The sequence below is a fragment of the Salmo salar genome, chromosome 28, assembly GCF_965601325.2.
Source record: "Salmo salar chromosome 28, fSalSal1, whole genome shotgun sequence".
Lineage (NCBI taxonomy): Eukaryota > Metazoa > Chordata > Actinopteri > Salmoniformes > Salmonidae > Salmo > Salmo salar.
Window position 1 is genome coordinate 32,250,797 of NC_138318.1, and position 22,697 is coordinate 32,273,493.

Genomic DNA, 22,697 nt, shown 5'->3' on the forward strand with positions numbered 1-22,697 from the left:
GTGATGAAAGAAATAAAAGCTGAAATAAATCATTCTCTCTAGTATTATTCTGACATTTCACATTCTTAAAATAAAGTGGTGATCCTAACTGACCTAAGACAGGGATTTTTTACTTGGATTAAATGTCAGGAATTGTGAAAAACTGAGTTTAAATGTATTTGGCTATGGTGTATGTAAACTTCCGACTTCAACTGTATACAATCCAAACCCACCCACACACACCCACACCCACACCCACACTTTCTGTGGGAATTAACAGGAATACATGGGAATTAACGGGAGTTTATGCAAATTAATATTAATACCATTTAAATGTAGATGTTTTTTGCATTGGATATATTTACCATATCATATGGAGACAGAAACATAAACCCTTTACCTTATCATAAGTAGACATAATTGCAAATGATTAAATCCTTCCAAAATAAATGTTAAAAACAATTTAGTTACGAATTGAACTTCAATTAAATGAGTTGACTCTTCACATGGGATGATTTCACTGAACAACAAAAGAAAGGAAATATTGAATGATCCCCAATGATCCATCACATCTCCCAAAAAATGTTTTCAACATGCATCTGTAAAATGATAGTGTAGAAAATAAAGCTTTGGTTGTCTTCCTCTCAGGCTTCCATGTCTTCTCCCTGGACCTCCTCAATGTCCACCTCTTGAACATCAGACTCTGAGGCCTCATCTTCACTGTCACTTTCCAACCTTGTTGAAGATGGCTCCTTGTCAGGCTCAAAAAGCCTCAAATTTGCCCAGGTGGCCACCAATTTTCAACCCTTGTATTGGTCAGCCTGTTGCGTGCTTTGGTGTGTGTGTTCCCAAACAAGGACCAGTTGCGCTCTGAGGCGGCTGATGTTGGTGGGATTTGGAGAATGATGGAGACAACAGGGGAAAGAGCCTCAGATGAACAAAGTCCCCGAGCTGACAAGGTAAAAATCTGTCGTTCTGCCCCTGAACAAGGAAGTTAACCTGCCTTGTTCTTAGGCCATCATCGAAAATAAGAATTTATTCTTAACTGACTTGCCTAGTTAAATAAAGGTAAAATAAAATAAATATTGCATCTCCATCTCAAAGCCCTTGCTAGGAAGTGTACTTTGTCAAACTGCCGAAAACCTTGCCCTCATCCAGGCCAAGGTGGCGAGACACGGTAGGATGACACCATAGGCCTTGTTGATCTCTGCACCAGACAGGATGCTCTTGCCAGCGTACTTGGGGTCCAACATGTATGCTGCGGTGTGTATGGGCTTCAGGCAGAAGTCTTCACACTTTTTAATGTATTTCAGAACTGCATTTTCCTCTGCCTGGAGCAACAGTGAAGTGGGCAGGGGAGTACGGATTTCTTCTCTTACAGTGGTTCCTCCTTTAAAAGTTGCGTCATACTGCGGCACACCTTGCGTGCTGCTGCAGCATTCTGTGGCACGTCATTTAATTGTCAGCCATTTTTTCTGTTACTGAAAGTAAGTGCTAGTTTGACCACCAGAGGGCATCTTTGAGAAGCATTTGATAGTCTTCCATATTGGCATTACCAGAGATGGGGAGAGCACGCGGGAGACCGGGGTTTAATTCCGCAACGGGAAGAAATGAGTAGGCTGTCCTTGTAAATTAGAATTTGTTCTTAAATGATTCCATATGTGTTATTTCATAGTTGTGATTTCTTCATTATTATTCTACAATGTAGAAAATAGTAAAAATAAAGAAAAATCCTGGAATGAGTAGGTGTGTCCAAACTTTTGACTGGTACTTGCTTAATTAATTTGATTAATATTATGGTGTTTCTATTCCATGAAAAACAAAAAACCCTCTGGGTTTCTGTTAGGATGGAATGTAAAATATGGCACTGTACAACGTGACGTTCATAAATTCAGAGTGTTGTCAGATTGTTAGTTTGTAAATTCAGACCGTTTCGCTCTCACGTTGTAGGGTTGATTTGAGCGTTCTGGCCTTACAGACGGCAGTCAAGCACCCAGGCTAACGTTGGCTAGCTTGCAAGCTACTTCCAGACACAAATGAAACCACTGTGACCATTTTACCCGCCCTAGCAGAGCTGGTTAGGCAGTTTTTGGGTTAACCAGAGCGATGTGCTGCTGGAAACAATTTAATTACGCTTTTCTTGCCAAGATTTAATGACACCAGCCATATCAACGGGTGTTGAGCGCTCATAAATTCTTTATTCTGTGCTCTGGTACTCAGACGAGAGTGCTCTGAAATTGGTGTAGATAGCCAGAGCGAATTTATGAAAGCATCCGAATGTCCATTGAGAACACACGACGACTATACCATTTAGCTAAGCTAAGAATGACGGAAATAATCAAGTCAATAGTTGGGTAGTTAGATAGCCTATTGTTAATATACTGTCAAGTTTGATGTATAACTACTAACGTTAGGTAGCTAGCTAACGTACCAGTACATACTGCTGTAATGATATGCTATGTGTTTCGTGAGGACAGCGTAGCTAACAAATTGTCAGCCAACATAACGTGCAAGGTAACTAATTTGAAAAGTCATTACTTTATTACATTGAGTAGCAAGCTACCGCGAGGACGCGCTCTATCGACTCTATGGCTTGAGCATGCTTTGGTGCACAGTCGATAGGGCGCTGGACTTCGGGCAAGAGGGTTCGAAACCTGCTCCCTGCTTGTTTCATTTGAAGTCATGCACAATTATCAGTTTATTATTTCCCATTCATTGTCAGTTAGAGACACAGTAGTGAATATGGACCCAAAAGCATAAATCAGTGCTCTAACTCCCCCTTGGTCATTAGGGCAAATCTGGTCTGTGATAGGACGGGGGTTTTTCACACCCAGCTCAGCTATCAGACTATTCTTTAGTAAAGGTTGAATAGTCTATTGTTCAGCTATTAGTCCCCCTCCCCAACTTGCAACAAATGGATGTCTTTGTCTAGAGCAAAACTTTATTTTCAATCAAAAATAATATTTTTGAAAGCAACAAGGCTTCAAAGTATTTTTTTTAATTATTTGCAATCAAATCAAACATCATGCATTTTATTCCCCAAAAATATTTTGAGAACAAAACATTTATTTGAAATCAAAACCCCAATTTAATTTCGCTGTCAACCACCCTCCATTTTGGCCATTTTTTGAGTGTCCGTTTGGCTACAACCAATACAGTTCAGCCTTTCTTTCCGACACAAAGCGGACACCTACGAAGAAGGACTGTGTGATGATGGCATCTCAGGGTAAGCACCACTGGGCGTTTTTCTGTCCAACTTCTACATAGCTCCTACGATTCAGTGTCAGTTCATAACATTCTACTATATTACATACATAACGTAGAATGATAAATCAAGCAATTATTATTCTCAAGCTAACCAAAAGCATTTAGCTACGAACACCTGTTCTCGCCATTTTCAGTTGAATTCATCTAACTTTCATGGCAACTCATAAGCAGGCCATGTCCTATTTGTTTCATAGTCGATATATATAATCACATTTCATGACAGTGTAACATTTAGCTTTTTTTTTACAGAAGGATGAAAGAACACAATATGTCTGTCAGGGAATGCTATTCAGATAGGTCAGATGTAGAGTTAGACCAGACAGTCAGCGCCATTAAGGCAAGGTTGCCCCATGCGGGCTTTAGAATGGTCAAAGGAAGTCTCAGAGCAATGGGCCATCGTGTACAATGGCGAAGAGTTAGGGAGTCTTTGTAGAGAAGGGTTAGGGAGTCTTTGCAGAGAAGAGTTAGGGAGTCTTTGCAGAGAAGAGTTAGGGAGTCTTTGCAGAGAAGAGTTAGGGAGTCTTTGCAGAGAAGAGTTAGGGAGTCTTTGCAGAGAAGAGTTAGGGAGTCTTTGTAGAGAAGAGTTAGGGAGTCTTTGCAGAGAAGAGTTAGGGAGTCTTTGTAGAGAAGAGTTAGGGAGTCTTTGCAGAGAAGAGTTAGGGAGTCTTTGCAGAGAAGAGTTAGGGAGTCTTTGCAGAGAAGAGTTAGGGAGTCTTTGCAGAGAAGAGTTAGGGAGTCTTTGTAGAGAAGAGTTAGGGAGTCTTTGCAGAGAAGAGTTAGGGAGTCTTTGTAGAGAAGAGTTAGGGAGTCTTTGCAGAGAAGAGTTAGGGAGTCTTTGCAGAGAAGAGTTAGGGAGTCTTTGCAGAGAAGAGTTAGGGAGTCTTTGCAGAGAAGGGTTAGGGAGTCTTTGCAGAGAAGAGTTAGGGAGTCTTTGCAGAGAAGAGTTAGGGAGTCTTTGCAGAGAAGAGTTAGGGAGTCTTTGCAGAGAAGAGTTAGGGAGTCTTTGCAGAGAAGAGTTAGGGAGTCTTTGCAGAGAAGAGTTAGGGAGTCTTTGCAGAGAAGAGTTAGGGAGTCTTTGCAGAGAAGAGTTAGGGAGTCTTTGCAGAGAAGAGTTAGGGAGTCTTTGCAGAGAAGAGTTAGGGAGTCTTTGCAGAGAAGAGTTAGGGAGTCTTTGCAGAGAAGAGTTAGGGAGTCTTTGTAGAGAAGAGTTAGGGAGTCTTTGCAGAGAAGAGTTAGGGAGTCTTTGCAGAGAAGAGTTAGGGAGTCTTTGTAGAGAAGAGTTAGGGAGTCTTTGCAGAGAAGAGTTAGGGAGTCTTTGCAGAGAAGAGTTAGGGAGTCTTTGCAGAGAAGAGTTAGGGAGTCTTTGCAGAGAAGAGTTAGGGAGTCTTTGCAGAGAAGAGTTAGGGAGTCTTTGTAGAGAAGAGTTAGGGAGTCTTTGCAGAGAAGAGTTAGGGAGTCTTTGCAGAGAAGAGTTAGGGAGTCTTTGCAGAGAAGAGTTAGGGAGTCTTTGCAGAGAAGAGTTAGGGAGTCTTTGCAGAGAAGAGTTAGGGAGTCTTTGCAGAGAAGAGTTAGGGAGTCTTTGCAGAGAAGAGTTAGGGAGTCTTTGCAGAGAAGAGTTAGGGAGTCTTTGCAGAGAAGAGTTAGGGAGTCTTTGCAGAGAAGGGTTAGGGAGTCTTTGCAGAGAAGAGTTAGGGAGTCTTTGCAGAGAAGAGTTAGGGAGTCTTTGTAGAGAAGAGTTAGGGAGTCTTTGCAGAGAAGAGTTAGGGAGTCTTTGCAGAGAAGAGTTAGGGAGTCTTTGCAGTGTGTAGATGGTGCAGGTATCATTGCCAGAATGATCCAGCTCCGTTGCATTCCTCGGCAGAAATACTCTGTCCTGCTCCCGTCTCTCGTCCACATTGATACAAATCAGAAATTGTTAAGGTACTAAGATGTATAATGTCTCCTTCAAATCTAAGAAGTTATTTTAACTTTGTTATTCTTACTTATTCGTAGACAAATTTTCAATGATGTATGAAATTGGAGTTGTTCTTCATCAACTGGTAATACTGTCACGTCCTGGCCAGTATAAGGGTTAATTGTCATTGTAGTTTGGTCAGGACGTGGCAGAGGGTATTTGTTTTATGTGGTTCGAGGTGGTGTGTTTGTTGAAGGGGCATTTGATTGAAGTATTCCGGGGTTTTTGGGCACTGTTTGATTTTCATGTATTTTATGTTTAGTCTAGTGTGTCTGTTTCTATGTTTGGTTAATTGGGGTTGGGACTCTCAGTTGAAGGCAGGTGTTGTCTATTTGCCTTTGATTGAGAGTCCCATATATTAGGGTGTGTTTGTCTGTTGTGGGAGATTGTTCCGTGTATAGCGTCAAGCCTTACAGAACTGTTTATTGTCGGTGTGTTTCTTTTTGTATATGTGTTTATTTTGGGTTTGCCTTCTTTCCTTATAATAAAGAAGATGAGTATACACATACCTGCTGCGTTTTGGTCCTCCATTACCAACGACAACCGTGACAAATACATAAATAATGACAAAAGGTTAATTAGGTAAAACATTTCACTTTTAATTCCAATGCTTTTTTTCAAGATACAACAGTTAAGTATATTATTTTGTATACAAATTTCCCATCACCTAATGAACATCCACAATACCAGTCTGGTGTTAAGCTTTCTGTGCTGTATTGACGTATCCTGAAAATGACATCTGCTGCTTTATATTGAACGGTCATATCTCAGTTATTTTTTTCATATCTACAAAAAATAAGCTGTTTTCTTTACTTTCAGAGAGCGAGCTGATCAAGGGGTTGAAAATGTAGATGTTCCGTGTCTGAGGAACAGGCCGTGGAAGCTTTATTGCTGGCAAAATTACCTCTGTCCATAAGCAGAGGTAATTAAACTGTTCTGTGTTCTTTTTCCTCTCTTCCTCGCTGCCTGTCTTGTTGTACATGGAACCTGTCTCACAAGCATTCATTAATAAAACGCTGCACAGTTTGGAGGAAGACGGCTACCTTGACCTGTCAAATTCTAGCCACTTCTTCTGTGTGGGATATGTGTTCCTATCTCGTCTGCAGGCAGATCTGCAGCATTTCAGAGAGTTGGAATGATCACCCTTTAAGTACAGAGGTGAACCTGACACCTCACCAGCTGTTGCCTTAGCACTACACAACTGATTCAAATAATCAAGTCATCATCAAGCTTCAAGTGGTATTTATGTCTGATAATGACATTATCTTCTATTGTTTGTCCTCATGTGTCTGTTTTTCAGCATAAAGTACTCTGTAACCACTTAGTGTGGACACCAGGTGAGACCACACACACACACACAACAGTCTCTCTCCTTCACTTCATCTCTCTCCCCCTTCTCCCTAAATCCTCTAGGTTATATCAGCTGTTTTGGTGAACCCCTCCCGCATCTGAACTGGCTGACAGAGGGCACCGCATGATCATAGGTGAGAGGTCACTTAGTCGGGTCAACAGGAAGTATTATTAACCTGTTATGGCTAGGGGGCAGTATTTTCACGGCTGGATAAAAAAACGTACCCGATTTAATCTGGTTACTACTCCTGCCCAGTAACTAGAATATGCATATAATTATTGGCTTTGGATAGAAAACACTCCAAAGTTTCTAAAACTGTTTGAATGGTGTCTGTGAGTATAACAGAACTCAAATGGCAGGTCAAAACCTGAGAGATTCCTTTACAGGAAGTGGCCTGTCTGACCATTTCTTGAACTTCTTTGCCATCTCTATCTTTTACAAAGGATCTCTGCTCTAACGTGACACTTCCTACGTCTTCCATGGGCGCTCAGAGCCCGGGAAAAAACAGAATGTCGTCATCCCAGCCCAGGCTGAAACACATTATCGCCTTTCTCAAGTGGCCGATCAAGGGACTGTGGGCTTAGGCGTGTGCCCTGGCCGCCCCCGTCTTTGTGATTTTTCCTCTGTTTGCCGAAAAGGAGATTCCCGGTCGGAATATTATCGCTTTTTTCCGAGATAAATTGCATAAAAATTGATTTTAAACAGCGGTTGACATGCTTCGAAGTACGGTAATGGAATATTTAGATTTTTTTTTGGCACAAATTGCGCCATGCGCGCGACCCTGATTTACCATTTCAGATAGTTTCTGGGACGGCACGAACAAAACGCCGCTATTCGGATATAACGATGGATTATTTTGGACCAAACCAACATTTGTTATTGAAGTAGCAGTCCTGGGAGTGCATTCTGACGAAGACAACAAAAGGTAATCAAACTTTTATAATAGTAAATCTGATATTGGTGAGTGCTAAACTTGCCGGGTGTCTAAATAGCTAGCCCGTGATGGCTGGGCTATGTACTTAGAATATTGCAAAATGTGCTTTCACCAAAAAGCTATTTTAAAATCGGACATATCGAGTGCATAGAGGAGTTCTGTATCTATAATTCTTAAAATAATTGTTATGCTTTTTGTGAACGTTTATCGTGAGTAATTTAGTAAATTGTTAGCAAATTCCCCGGAAGTTTGCGGGGGGTATGCTAGTTCTGAACGTCACATGCTAATGTAAAAAGCTGTTTTTTGATATAAATATGAACTTGATTGAACAAAACATGCATGTATTGTATAACATAATTTCCTAGGTGTGTCATCTGATGAAGATCATCAAAGGTTAGTGCTGCATTTAGCTGTCTTCTGGGTTTTTGTGACATTATATGCTAGCTTGAAAAATGGGTGTCTGATTATTTCTGGCTTGGTACTCTGCTGACATAATCTAATGTTTTGCTTTCGCTGTAAAGCCTTTTTGAAATCGGACAGTGTGGTTAGATAAAGGAGAGTCATCAGACACAGCATCATACAAAGAATGGAGTTTGATACACCTGGTATTGGATATGACTGAAAAAGAATGTCTCAGAGATTCATACCTGAACCACAGCTTTATTGCCAAGGAAGAGTACATGATCAGTGAATATATTCAATGTACAGGCTACACTGTGGGGATCTCATGTGTGGTAATAACTACAGTACATGTATATAGGACTTGCATCCTTGGCACAATAAAGTTATTATATTCTACTCCATCCATAGGCTTCATTAGTGCCATTCAGACTTGAAGTTGATACAACTATGATAGCTGAGGTTCATAGATTGGTATGAATATTAGTTTAGAACCTAACGTTTTAGGGTCCATACACAGATCGGCTACATAATGTAGCTAGCTACACATCCATAGGCATACAGCTATTTTTATCCTCCACTACACAATAAGCAAGTAAATAGTTAGCTAGATATGTTACTTCAGCTGCATTGCACAGCAAGGTAAGCTTACACAATTGTACATTCAATTTGCAGTAAATGCTTTAGCTAGCTAGATTCTTTGCATCCACTGTTTCCAAAGACGACAGCCTGGTTTGCTGGTTCTCTCAGAAGTCCCTAAAACATTAAACAACACCAATTACAATGTCATACTCATGTCATTACACCAGCTAGCTAGCTGGCTAATGTTAGCTAGTCAGCTAACATGCTAAATAGCGATTTTCGTAAATTAACTTTATGACAAAGAATATGCACAATCGTTTGTCTCAACATTAACATATTCCTCTCAATTGTAAATATTTTGCTTGAGTCGTTACGGCGATATAAATACTTACATTTGCTTCCCCCGTAATGTTTGTCAGCCATCTTTGCTGAAGAAAGTCACCAGGGACAGGTGGCTCGCGTCAAATTGGTCATTGGAACCACTCGATACGATTGGTCATATAAAAACCTTGGGACCCAAATTCATAATGAGAGCTCTAACTCCCCCTTGTGGTGGTCTGGAGCAATGAAGCCGTGACGCTGGGTACCTCGAAGTCCCGCGGTGTAACTTTTAAAGGAGGAAACACTGTACATCTATCTACAAGCAGAGTCTGAACATCAGACAGGATGGCATTGTCTCTCTCAATCCGTGCAATGGCTACTGCTATAGGTTTCAGGAGTTTCAGGCTGCTTACCACTCTCTCCCAAAATACATCATCCAGGAGGATCCTCTTGATGGGGCTGTCCATATCGGCAAACTGTGATATGGCCATTTCTTGGAAAGACTCCCATCCAGGAGACTGTCAAACATGATGACAACACCACCCCAATGAGTGTTGCTGAGCAGCTTCAATGTGGTGCTCTTATTCTTCTCACTTTGCTTGGTGAGGTAGATTGCTGATATAACTTGATGACCCTTCACATACCTAACCATTTACTAGGCTCTCTTGTAGAGTGTATCCATTGTTTTCAGTGCCATGACGTCCTTGAGGAGCAGATTCAATGCATGAGCAGCACAGCCAATGGGTGTGATGTGAGGGTAGGATTCCTCCACTTTAGACCAAGCACCCATCATGGTCGCAGCATTGTCTGTCACCCGTGCAAATACCTTCTGTGGTCCAAGGTCATTGATGACTGCCTTCAGCTCATCTGCAGTGTAGAGACCGGGGTGTCTGTTGTCCCTTGTGTCTGTGCTCTTGTAGAATACTGCCTGAGGGGTGGAGATTATGTAGTTAATTATTCCTTGCCCACGAACATTCAAACACCCATCAGAGATGATTGCAATACAGTCTGCTTTCTCTATGATTTGCTTGACCTTCACTTCAACTCTGTTGAACTCTGCATCCAGCAAATGAGTAGATAAAGCATGTCTGGTTGGAGGGGTGTATGCTGGGCGAAGAACAATCAGAAATCTCTTCCAATACACATTGCCTGTGAGCATCAGAGGTGAACCAGTTGCATACACAGCTCGAGCAAGACATTCATCAGCATCTCTCTGACTACGTTCCTCCATTGAGTCAAAAAAACTTCTGATTCCAGGAGGACCATGAGCTGTTGCTATCGATAAGGTGTCTGATTCATCATTTTCACCTTGAATAGAAGTAGAGGAACTTTTGTCAGAGGTTGCTTGTTGTGAGCGCTGAGGGAACTTTATGCTCTTGGCCAGATGATTCTGCATCTTTGTTGCATTCTTCACATATGATTTGGCACAGTATTTGCAAATGTACGCAGCTTTTCCTTATATTTTAGCTGCAGTGAAATGTCTCCACCCATCAGATAGTGCCCGTGGCATTTTCCTGTAAAGATTAGAAGAAAAAAAAATGTAAAACCCAAATACAATTACATGTTCAGATAAAAAGTTAAGCAGTTAGATTAACTACTTTGTAAGATAAATGTTAAAATTAAACATGTATGGAAACAGGTGAATTAACACTCCTCAGGTAGCAGGCCCAAGCAAGCTATAACCTACATGGTAGCAAAAACTAACTAGCAGAAAATGTTAACAAGTTAGAAATTATTTAAAAAACACACTTATGTAGGCTACTAGTTAACAAAAAATCATGTATGTCATATAAAATATATTCACCCCACCCAGTATTGTAATCAAAACTTACCAGAAAGCATGTAGTCCTTGGCTCAGACAGTGTAGAGGTGTGGGCTCAATAGCATCTCATTAGTGTGCAAGATCTTGAGAATCAGCTGTACATGTGATTGAAGAATGCACTGTGCATGCAGAGGGTTGCAATTCCATTGAATTGGGGATAGTTTAACAAAAATATACCACATAACCTAGAATTGCCTTGTGTATCCCACAAAAAAAGGTTCACTGTTATAAGCTAACTTTTTTGATGAATTTTCCCATGGAAAATTTCCGGAAATTTCCCGCAAAGTTTCAGACCCTTTGCAACCTTACTCCACACACAAATACACACTCCACACACACATATACACAACACATATACACACACACGCATATACACACACACGACACACACATAACCACTTATACTGGCCTTTGATCACTGTTGTGTGTGTGTGAAGGTTTGGGTTAAAGAGGGAGGTATTGTACATAAACAGCACATAGCTACAGTATATTAACATATATATATGAAAATAATGCACTGTACACACCAGAGGCGGCTGGTGGGTGCATATATAGGAGGACGGTCTCATTGGCTGGAGCGGAATGGAATGGAACCGTATCAAACACATGAAAGCCATTCCATCCATCATCTCCGTCAAACAGAAGTAAAATTCTCTCGCAAAAATGTCATTTTTGTTTTACTTCTGGGGGCACGAAGGAAGCGAAGTCTCCTCCCTAGCAAATGGAAACTCCTGGCCAAACCCCTTCCTTCCTCTAATTTCACCCGTGTTCATCATGGCCAAAAAGGACATTTTTATTATTTAGCCAATTTTGACTTTGTGGCTGTGGAATCTAGTGGAATTTGTTCATCATCCAGGCTTGAAAATCACAGCACGAGTTTAAGCACCGCATTCGCCCAATCCTGATTCGTCCAAATAATCAATGATGAAAACCCAAAACCAGGAACTACTACTGCTCGTAATCACATAATTCTATGTGAGCCTTGACAGACTTTCTCCATTTCATCTGTCCACGAGAATCTGTCCACAAGAGGTTTCATCCATTACAATAAGCCTGTCCTCCTATATATCTGCCCACCAACCTCCCCTGCTACACACACACACACACACACACACACACACACACACACACACACACACCTGCTGCTACCAGACTCTTATTATGCTGCCCAGTCTATACACTGCCGCCCCATCCCCAATACATGTGTAAATATTGGACTATTAATTGTGCCTTCCTGTATTATACTTACGATAAAAAAGTCATTTTATTCTACTGAGCCATTTACTTTATATTCGTATTATTATTTCGTACTGTTGTTTCATTGTCGCGAAGGAACCTGCAAGTAAGCAGTTAGTTGGATGATGTATTCCATGTGTATCCTGTACATAACTTGACTCACCTCGAGTCTGCCAAACTCACAGGCCAGGTCCAGAGGGGTCTTGTTGGCCTTGTTCACCAGACAGGGATTAGACTGGTGCTGGAGTAACATCTCAGACTGATGGAGAGAGAGGGGAGAGGAGAGGGGGATAGAGAGAGGGAGAGAGAGAGGAGAGAGAGGGGGGGACGGAGAAAGAGAGACCGAGAGAAACAGAGGGAGAGAGATAAAGACAGACAGGGAAAAAAAAGAGATAACATGAATAAATATCATCCTTAAATAGATGCACATGAAAACACCCTTCCCTCAAGCATCTCTGTGGTTTATCTTCTTCTACAGAGACGTGAAATCCTCAGGGCGACACCAGCACCAGTCCTAACGGGGGCTTCTATTACAGAGAAATACCTCTGGCTTTGTTTCTGTCCCTGCTTTGTCACACACAATACAATACCTCAGAACTCTCCATGACCAGGTATGCTGCTGTGTGTGTGTGTGTGTGAACCCACCTCTCAGGTAGACTGGGTGTTAAAGACACTAAATACACACATTCCTTCTCCCTCCCAGTTAGTCTCAATACTTCACTCAGGGAATGTGTTATAAGATCTATTGCTAACCTGATCACATCATATAGTATCTTTCACTCACTGACCCCTAAAACACACACACACACACACACACACACACACACACACCTGGAAACACTATACAGACACACGGTGACCCCTAACACACACAACGTTACACGCTGTCACACCTGGAAACACTATACAGACACACAGTGACCCCTAACACACACACACACACACACACACACACACACACACACACACACACACACAACGTTACACGCTGTCACACCTGGAAACACTATACAGACACACAGTGACCCCTAACACACACACACACACACACGTTACACGCTGTCACACCTGGAAACACTATACAGACACACAGTGACCCCTAACACACACACACACAACGTTACATGCTGTCACACCTGGAAACACTATACAGACACACAGTGACTCCTAACACACACACACACACACAACGTTACATGCTGTCACACCTGGAAACACTATACAGACACACAGTGACTCCTAACACACACACACACACACACAACGTTACATGCTGTCACACCTGGAAACACTATACAGACACACAGTGACTCTTACCTGTGTGGAGTCTGGCCACATATTGAACCATTTCTCTGAGTTGATTATTCTTATATTTATTTCACCTTTATTTAATCAGGTAGGCTAGTTGAGAACAAGTTCTCATTTACAACTGCGACCTGGCTAAGATAAAGCTGTGCAACACAAACAACAACACAGAGTTACACATAAACAAACGTACAGTCAATAACACAATAGAAAAATCTATGTACAGTGTGTACAAATGTAGAAGAGTAGGGAGGCAATGCAATAAATAGGCCATAGAGGCGAAATAATTACAATTTAGCATTAACACTGGAGTGATCGATGTGCAGATGATGATGTGCATGTAGAGATACTGGGGTGCAAAAGAGCAAGAGGAGAAATAACAATATGGGGATGAGGTAGTCGGGTGTGCTATTTACAGATTGGCTGTGTACAGGTACAGTGATCGATGTAAGCTGCTCCGACAGCTGATGCCTAAAGTTAGAGAGGGAGATATAAGACTCCAGCTTCAGTGATTTTTGCAATTAGTTCCAGTCATTGGCAACAGAAAACTGGAAGGAAAGGTGGCCAAAGGAAGTGTTAGCTTTGGGGATGACCAGTGAAAAATACCTGCTGGAGCGCGTGCTGCGGGTGATTGTTGCTATGGTGACCAGTGAGCTGAGATGATAATGCAGAATACCACAGGATGTTTTTGTGCTGGTCAAGGGCAGTCAAGTCTGGGGTGAACCAAGGGCTATATCTGTTCTTAGTTCTACATTTTTTGAATGGGGCATGCTTATTTAAGATGGTGAGGAAAGCACTTTTAAAGCGCAACCAGGCATCCTCTACTGACGGGATGAGGTCAATATCCTTCCAGGATACCCGGGCCAGGTCGATTAGAAAGGCCTGCTCGCTGAAGTGTTTTAGGGAGTGGTTGACAGTGATGAGGGGTTGTCGTTTAACCGCGGACCCATTACGCACGCAGGCAAAGAGGCAGTGATCGCTGAGATCCTGGTTGAAGACAGCAGAGATGTATTTCGAGGGCAAGTTGGTCAGGATGATCCCTAAGAGGGTGCCCATGGTTACGGATTTAGGGTTGTACCTGGTAGGTTCCTTGAAAATTTGTGTGAGATTGAGGGCATCTAGCTTAGATTGTAGGATGGCCGGGCTGTTAAGCATGTCCCAGTTTATGTCACTTAACAGTACGAACTCAGAAGGTAGATAGGGGGCAATCAATTCACATATGATGTCCAGGGCACAGCTGGGGGTTGAAGGAGGTCTATAACAAGCGGCAACGGTGAGAGACTTGTTTCTGAAAAGGTGGATTTTTAATAGTAGAAGCTCGAATTGTTTGGGCACAGACATTGACAGTATGACAGAACTCTGCAGGCTATCTCTGCAGAAGATTGCAACTCCGCCCCCTTTGGCAGTTCCATCTTGTCAGAAAATGTTATAGTTGGGGATGGAAATTTCTGAATTTTTGGTGGCCTTCCTAAGCCAGGATTCAGACACGGCAAGTACATCAGGGTTGGCGGAGTGTGCCAAAGCAGTGAATAAAATAAGGGAGGAGGCTTCTAACGTTGACATGCATGAAACCAAGGCTTTTACCGTTACAGAAGTCAACAAATGAGAGTGCCTGGGGAATTGGAGTGGTGCTGGGGGCTGCAGGGCCTGGGTTAACCTCTACATCACCAGAGGAACAGAGGAGGAGTAGGATATTGCTAAAGGCTATAAGAATTGGTCGTCTAGTGCGTTCGGAACAGAGAGTAAAAGGAGCAGATTTCTGGGCGCGGAAGAATAGATTCAAGGCATAATGTACAGACAAGGGTATGGTAGGATGTGAGTACAGTGGAGGTAAACCTAGGCACTGAGTGACGATGAGAGAGGTTTTGTCTCTAGAGGCACCATTTAAGCCAGGTGAGGTCACCGCATGTGTGTGGGGGGGGGGGGGGGGTGGAACAAAAAGGATAGCTAAGGCATATTGAGCAGGGCTGGAGGCTCTACAGTGAAATAAGACAATAATCCCTAACCAAAACAGCAATAGACAAGGCATATTGACATTAGGCAGAGGCATGTGTAGCCGAGTTATCATAGGGTCCAGTGAGTAACTAGGCGAGCTGGAGACACAGCAATTCAGACAGCTAGCGGGCCGGGGTCAGCAGAAGGGCCTACGGGGACGTTGCAACGGAAGAGCCTATGGAAACCACCTCGTACGGTTATGTCGGCAGACCAGTCATGATGGATCGGCGGGGCTCCGTGTCGGCAGTAAAGGGTCCAGGCCAATTGGCAAAAGAGGTGTTGCAGCCCAAGAATTGGCCGATGGACCTCTTCGGCAAGCCCGGGACATGGCCCTAGCTCGAGGCTAGCTCCAGGCTAACTGGTTCTTGCTTCGGGACAGAGACAATAGCCAGGAGTAGCCACTTGCATAGCAGCTAGCTAGCTGCGATGATCCGGTGTAAAGATTCAGAGCTTGCGGTAGGAATCCGGAGATGTGGTAGAGAAAAAGCAATCCGATATGCTCTGGGTTGATATCGCGCTGTGCAGACTGGCAGGAATTGACTGGGCTGAGGCTGGCTGATGTCTGAGTTAACGGTGATGACCGCTAGCAGTAGCTAACTGACTACTAGCTAGTAGCTAGTTAGCTGGCTAGCTTCTCATGGGGGTTCTAAAGTATAAAAAATAGTAGATCCGTACCATATTGGGTGAGGCGGGATGCAGGAGAGTATGTTCAGTCCATAGATTGAAATTGAGATTAAAAATATAAAAAATATATACGAAATATATGAGAAGAAAACGATATATACACGGGACGGGACAAGACAAAACAGATGTCTGACTGCTACACCATCTTGGAATCAAAAAAGGAGTAATTAGTCATTTGTTTGTGTGTGTCTGTGCGTGCATGCATCTGGTCATGTTTAACTATTCTTGCGGGGACCAGAAGATCCCACAAGAATAGTAAACAAACCAAAATTGTTTGTAAACAAACAAAATTTGTCCCCATAAGGTCAAATGCTATTTCTAGGGGGTTTAGGGTCAAGGTTAGAATTAGTGTTAGATTTACGTTAAGGGTTAGAGTTAAGGTTAGGGTATGGGTTAGGGAAAATAGGATTTTGTGCGTGAGCGTGCGCATGCGTCTGTCTGCGTGTGTTCATGTGTACTCACCACCTGGTAGTGTCCGTACTGTGCAGACAGGTGTAGAGGTATGTGTCCGTCCTGTGACAGTGTGTTAACAGAGGCTCCAGCTCTCAGCAGCAGCAACACAGAGTCAGCTTTACCCTGCCACGCTGCATAATGGAGCGGACGCATACCTAGAGAGCGAGAGAGTGAGAGTGAGTGAGTGAGTGAGTGAGTGAGTGAGTGAGTGAGTGAGTGAGTGAGTGAGTGAGTGAGTGAGTGAGTGAGTGAGTGAGTGAGTGAGTGAGAGAGAGAGTGAGAGAGAGAGTGAGAGAGAGAGTGAGAAAGAGAGAGAAAGAGAGAGAGAGAAAGAAAGAGAGAGAAAGAAAGAGAGAAAGAGAGAGAAAGAGAAAGAGAGAATATAGATTGATAGATAGTAGATAGATAGATAGATAGATAGATAGATAAAAACAGTTTTATAACAGCTTAGAACCTCTCACCATTAATGTCTTTGATGTCCACAGTGGCCTGAGCCTCCAGTAGTAGAGACAGCAGCTCAGTGGTGCCTGTTAGAGCTGCATGGTGTAACGCTGAAAACCTGGGAGAGAGAAGAGGGGGGGAGAGAGACAGAGAGAGGGGGGGGGAGAGAGAGAGACAGAGAGATGGGGGGGAGGGGGGGAGAGAGAGAGGGGGGGGGAAGAGGGGGGGAGAGAGAGAGACAGAGAGACAGAGAGAGAAGAGGGGGGGAGAGAGAGACAGAGAGAGGGGGGGGAGGGGGGGAGAGAGAGACAGAGAGAGGGGTGGGGAAGAGGGGGGGAGAGAGAGAGACAGAGAGAGAGAGACAGAGAGAGAAGAGGGGGGGAGAGAGAGACAGAGAGAGGGGGGGAGGAGAGAGAGAGAGAGAGAGAGAAGAGGGGGGAGAGAGAGACAGAGAGGGGGGGGAGAGGGGGAGAGAGAGAGAAGAGGGGGGGAGAGAGACAGAGAGAGAGACAGAGAGAGAGACAGAGAAGAGGGGGGAGAGAGACAGAGAAGAGGGGAGAGAGAGAGAGAGAGAGAGAGAGAGAGAGAGAGAGAGAGAGAGAGAGAGAGAGAGAGAGAGAGAAGAGACAGAGAGAGAAGGGGGGGGAGAGAGACAGAGAGAGAGAGACACAGACAGAGAGAGGGGGGGAGAGAAGGGATGGGGAGGGAGGGAGAGTCCATTGTCACACTACTACTAATTTGCTGGGAATATTCTAGAAGCTTGTACAGCCTCCATACTGTCTGGTTTAGAAACAGGCCTTCCCCTTTCCCCTGGTTGGGGGGGGTTCCAGGGTGAAATGAGTCTGCCATAAACAGAGAGGGTATACATCTAACTGAGGACTTCACAGGAGGTGAGCCTTCATGAAACATCACGCTGGTGCAGACATGACCGGTTTGTGTGTGTGTGTGTGTGTGTGTGTGTGTGTGTGTGTGTGTGTGTGTGTGTGTGTGTGTGTGTGTGTGTGTGTGTGTGTTTGCATCAGGGGGTAGTATATTCCACAGAGGGACAAATGAAAGACATACATTTGGGCCCTTCATTCATGGAGAGCAGGGTATTCCAGACAACAGCCAACTGTTGAAATACTGCCAGCCTGATCCAGCCCCAACCTTAAACCAAGGACCAGGTCCAAACACCTGGGAACAAACTGACCAAGGTGCATCCCAAATGGCACCCTAGTCCTTATATGGGCCCTGGTCAAAAGCAGTGCACTACACAGGCACACTACACAGGGTGCCATTTAAGATGCCAAGAACAACAACCACCATAACAATTTAGTATCAACAAGCTGGAGAAAAAATAAAATAAAAAAAATCAACTCATGATTGCAAGTAATATTTAAACTCAAGTATAGTAGGGTACCATGAAATGCTCTCGTGTGTGTGTGTGTGTGTGTGTGTGTGTGTGTGTGTGTGTGTGTGTGTGTGTGTGTGTGTGTGTCAGTGTACTGGTTGGCTGAATGACTGGAGTAAGGACAGTGATACAGCACACACGCACTTGGAGCTATCATTCTATAATAAATTCAGCAAAAAAAGAAACGTCCCTTTTTCAGGACCAGGTCTTTCAAAGATAATTTGTAAAAATCCAAATAACTTCACAGACCTTCATTGTAAAGGGTTTAAACACTGTTTAAACCATAAACAATTGATGAACATGCACCTGTGGAACGGTCGTTAAGACAATAACAGCTTACAGACGGTAGGCAATTAAGGTCACAGTTATGAAAACTTAGGACACTAAAGAGGCCTTTCTACTGACTCTGAAAAACACCAAAAGAAAGATGCCCAGGATCCCTGCTCATCTGTGTGAACGTGCCTTAGGCATGCTGCAAGGAGGCATGAGGACTGCAGATGTGGCCAGGGCAATACATTTCAATGTCCGTACTGTGAGACGCCTAAGACAGCACTACAGGGAGACAGGACGGACAGCTGATCGTCCTCGCAGTGGCAGACCACGTGTAACAACACCTGCACAGGATCGGTACATCTGAACATCACACCTGCAGGACAGGTACAGGATGACAACAACAACTGTCCGAGTTACACCAGGAACGCACAATCCCTCCATCAGTGCTCAGACTGTCCACAATAGGCTGAGAGAGGCTAGACTCGCTGGACCAGACAGGACTGGCAAAAAGTGCTCTTCACTGACGAGTCGCGGTTTTGTCTCACCAAGGGTGATGGTCGGATTCGCGTTTATCATCAAAGGAATGAGTGTTACACAAAGGCCTGTACTCTGGAGCGGGATCGATTTGGAGGTGGAGGGTCCGTCATGGTCTGGGACGATGTGTCACAGCATCATTGGACTGAGCTTGTTGTCATTGCAGGCAATCTCAACACTGTGCATTACATGGAAGACATCCTCCTCCCTCATGTGGTACCCTTCCTGCAGGCTCATCCTGACATGACCCTCCAGCATGACAATGCCAACAGCCATACTGCTCGTTCTGTGTGTGATTTCCTGCAAGACAGGAATGTCAGTGTTCTGCCATGGCCAGTGAAGAGCCATGATCTCAATCCCATTGAGCACGTCTGGGACCTGTTGGATCGGAGGGTGAAGGCTAGAGCCATTCCCCCAGAAAAGTCCGGGAACTTGCAGGTGCCTTGGTGGAAGAGTGGGGTAACATCTCACAGCAAGAACTGGCAAGTCTGGTCCAGTCCATGAGGAGGAGATGCACTGCAGTACTTAATGCAGCTGGTGGCCAAAACAGATACTGACTGTTACTTTTGATTTTGACGCAGTTGACAGTGAGAGGACGTTTAGTGCCATTTAGCAGCCTCTTTTATCAAAGCGACTTACAGCGGAGTCACGCGTGAATATATTTTACGTATGAGTGGTCGCGCAAATCAAACCCACCATCTCTACCAACTGAGCTACAGAGGACCACACACACCGTACACCACAGAATAAAGCTAGGATTATTTAATATCCTAAATTCTGCCATGGGGAGGTTTGTGCATTGAATCTGTGATGGTGGGTGGGAATAGGGGCTCTCAAGTGGTGCAGCGGTCTAAGGCACTGCATCTCAGTGCTACAGGCGTCACCACAGACCGTGGTTCGATCCCGGGCTGTATCACAACCAGCAGTGATTGGGAGTCCCATAGGGCGGTGCACGATTGGCTCAGCGTCGTCCGGGTTCCGGGAGGGTTTGGCCTGGGGTAGGCCATCATAGTAAAATAAGAATTTGTTCTTAACTGACTTTCCTAGTTAAATAAAGGTTAAATAAATAAAACTAGGATCGAGTCATGTTCAGTCTGAGTGTGTAAGGCTGCATCCCAAATAGTACCCTATTCCTCTATGGTGTTGGTGAAAAGTAGTACCCTATATAAGGGCTAGGGTGCCATTTGGGAGTGTCTAACAGTATCTAACTGGTGATCTACAAATTGGAAGCTTCATTGTTTTGACCTGCCTAGTAATTAGTCAGATAAAAATCCATCCATATCAACCATGTCTCATCTGTCTGTTTTCACTCCTTTAATCCCCCGCCCCTCCTCCTATCTCTCTCCATGCTGAGTGAGTGTTGATTTAGGGTGACTGGTCACTGTTTGTTCACCTCCCACTTCTTCCTTGTGGTCCCTAGGCATCACTGTCATCTATCATGCCCCCCTCTTGCTTAAAAAAAACACGCACACACACACACACACACACACACACACACAAGTCTGGTCTGTCTGTATACAGGTGTGACTGGGTGGTAAGTCTACAGTGAGAACCGACCACAACAGGCATCCAGAGTTAAAGATGAAGACCATGTCAAATCAAATCCAGTGTAGGAGTAACTTTTCCTCCACAGACATGGATTGCATTCCTCTGAGCCAAATAAGTGCAGAGAGAGGATAAACCTCAGCTATGCAAACACGAACACACAAGTCCATCTAACTGACTCACACTCATTAGGAAAACACACACACACACACACACACACACACACCTCTCTTACCCATCTGAGTCCTGATAGTTGATGTTGAGCCTCTTTGTGGAGCCCAGCAACTCTGAAAAACAAAGGGGGGGGGGTGAAGGGAGGGATGGAAGGAGAGAGGGAAGGAGGTGAAGGAAGGGATGGAAGGAGGGATGGAAGGAAGGAAGGAGGGAACGGGGGTGAAGGGAGGGATGGAAGGAGAGAGGGAAGGAGGGAGGGAAGGAGAGAGGGAAGGAGAGAGGGAAGGAGGTGAAGGAAGGGATGGAAGGAGGGATGGAAGGAGGGAAGGGGAGATGGAAAAAGGAATTGGTGACTTGTCTTTTCAACAGAACGCCTAGTGATCTTCCATCACGGCAGGGTCTCTCGGTTTTCACAGCAAGAGCTCACATGTTCCTCTCTTTCTTCATCACTCGTTCCTGAAATAACATGTCAGAATGGCTGGAGGTTGTTCCACTCTCTTCTCGCAAATGACACAATTCTAGCAGCTGACTGAAAACGAAACGTTTTTTATTCCATGCAAGCAATTCCCCCGATGAGAATGGAAAACCCCATTGAACCAGACTCATTCTTAGCTTGCTCCAGATCAAACTCCTGTCCGCTCTTCTGCCAATCACATACGGATAGTCAGAGGAATTGAATGGCTAAAGCACATATCTTGGACAAGGCTACATGTCCTAATAGCTGACTTACCCCACAGCAGCCACATTGCCACTTGCCCTAGGCATTAGTGTCTGGTGAACAAGAGTACTTCCCCCATATTTTCTCCTCTCTGACTTCCCTGTAGCCAATAATTTTGTTACGTTATCCTTATTCATTAATTCAATCCAGTCCTACCTCCACTCTCCTACACCCATTCCCTACGTTCTACCCCTCAGCTCCAGGGTCCTTTCCAGGCTCAGCCACCCCATCTAAAGCCTTTCTCTCTGGGCAGTGACACCTCTGCTAGCCCTGCTCTCAGATCCCGGCTCCAGCCTCACTGAGCCCCAACACAGTCTCTCATTCAGCAGGGACCATTCTTCCAACTCTGGCCTACTGGCTTCTCTCTCTCACTGGGCCATGCACAAGAATGTGTACACACACACCAGAGTGTGAATGTTGTGAACAGTAGAAGAGATTGATCCTCAGACAGATCTCTTGGCATTGGTTTCAATCAAAGAAACAGAGAACTTCTATTCTATTCCTACTGAATATTAACAGTGAATTCCTCCTCAATATCAACTCTGTCAATGTGGCTACTGTCTCACCAACTGCTTTTGACCCATGATATAAAAAGGGACACTTCAGGATTTTGGCAATCTTCCCCAGAGTCGGATGAACTCGTGGATACCATTTTTCTATGTGTCTCTGCGTGCAGACTCTGGGGAAGTACTGTACATCCCCAAGTATCCCTTTAAACTCAACCAAAAGTTATATTTCTTCATGGCAGTTTGAATGAGGTGTGTCATATAAGCCAGCCATTCACATGATGATTTCATGTTTCTACAGTGACAGGATAGTTCCACTCACACTGGGCGCGAGTCCACACACACACACACACACACACACACACACTAGGCAGCTTGCCAAGAGGGGCCTAAACCGCCCCAATGACAGCGAGAGAACAGAGCCTCTAAGAGTTCTAGTTAGAACATGAGCCAACATTCCAGACATAGAATCTCTCTTCCTTTCTCTCCCTTCTTCTTCTTTCTCTGGAAACAGTTACTTCCTTCTCAATAAAAAGGTGGAGGGCTCTGGCTGGCATCACGGTACAGTAAATTACTGCATCCTCAACAGTGTGTGTGGTGTGTGTGTGTGTGTGTGTGTGTCAGTCTCCCCTTACAGCGCGTCACACCCAACATCATCATCTGTAATGCAAAACCCTGCCTGCAAAAACACAAAACCACTCACCATGGCCTGCGGGTGTGTTCTACACTAGGAACTTCAGGGAAACACAATACCAACATCAAAAAGGTCTGTTGGATACACACGGGCTACAACAGGGCCATTGAGAGTTGGCACCAAGTACAAAAGCAGGTGAG

General features: G+C 44.2%; 1 protein-coding gene across 2 annotated transcripts in view; it reads right to left on the bottom strand.

The window, feature by feature from the left end:
* LOC106589857 (caskin-2) overlaps positions 1-22,697 on the bottom strand; it is a 101,717-nt gene that overhangs the window by 39,583 nt on the left and 39,437 nt on the right. For both annotated transcript variants that reach the window (XM_045710107.2, XM_014180255.3), the window contains exons 3-6: positions 20,701-20,752; positions 16,744-16,841; positions 16,292-16,437; positions 12,009-12,104 (exon numbers count right to left, since the gene is read on the bottom strand). In XM_045710107.2, coding sequence (XP_045566063.2) covers positions 12,009-12,104; positions 16,292-16,437; positions 16,744-16,841; positions 20,701-20,752 — 392 coding nt within the window. The remainder of the gene's footprint in view (positions 1-12,008; positions 12,105-16,291; positions 16,438-16,743; positions 16,842-20,700; positions 20,753-22,697) is intronic.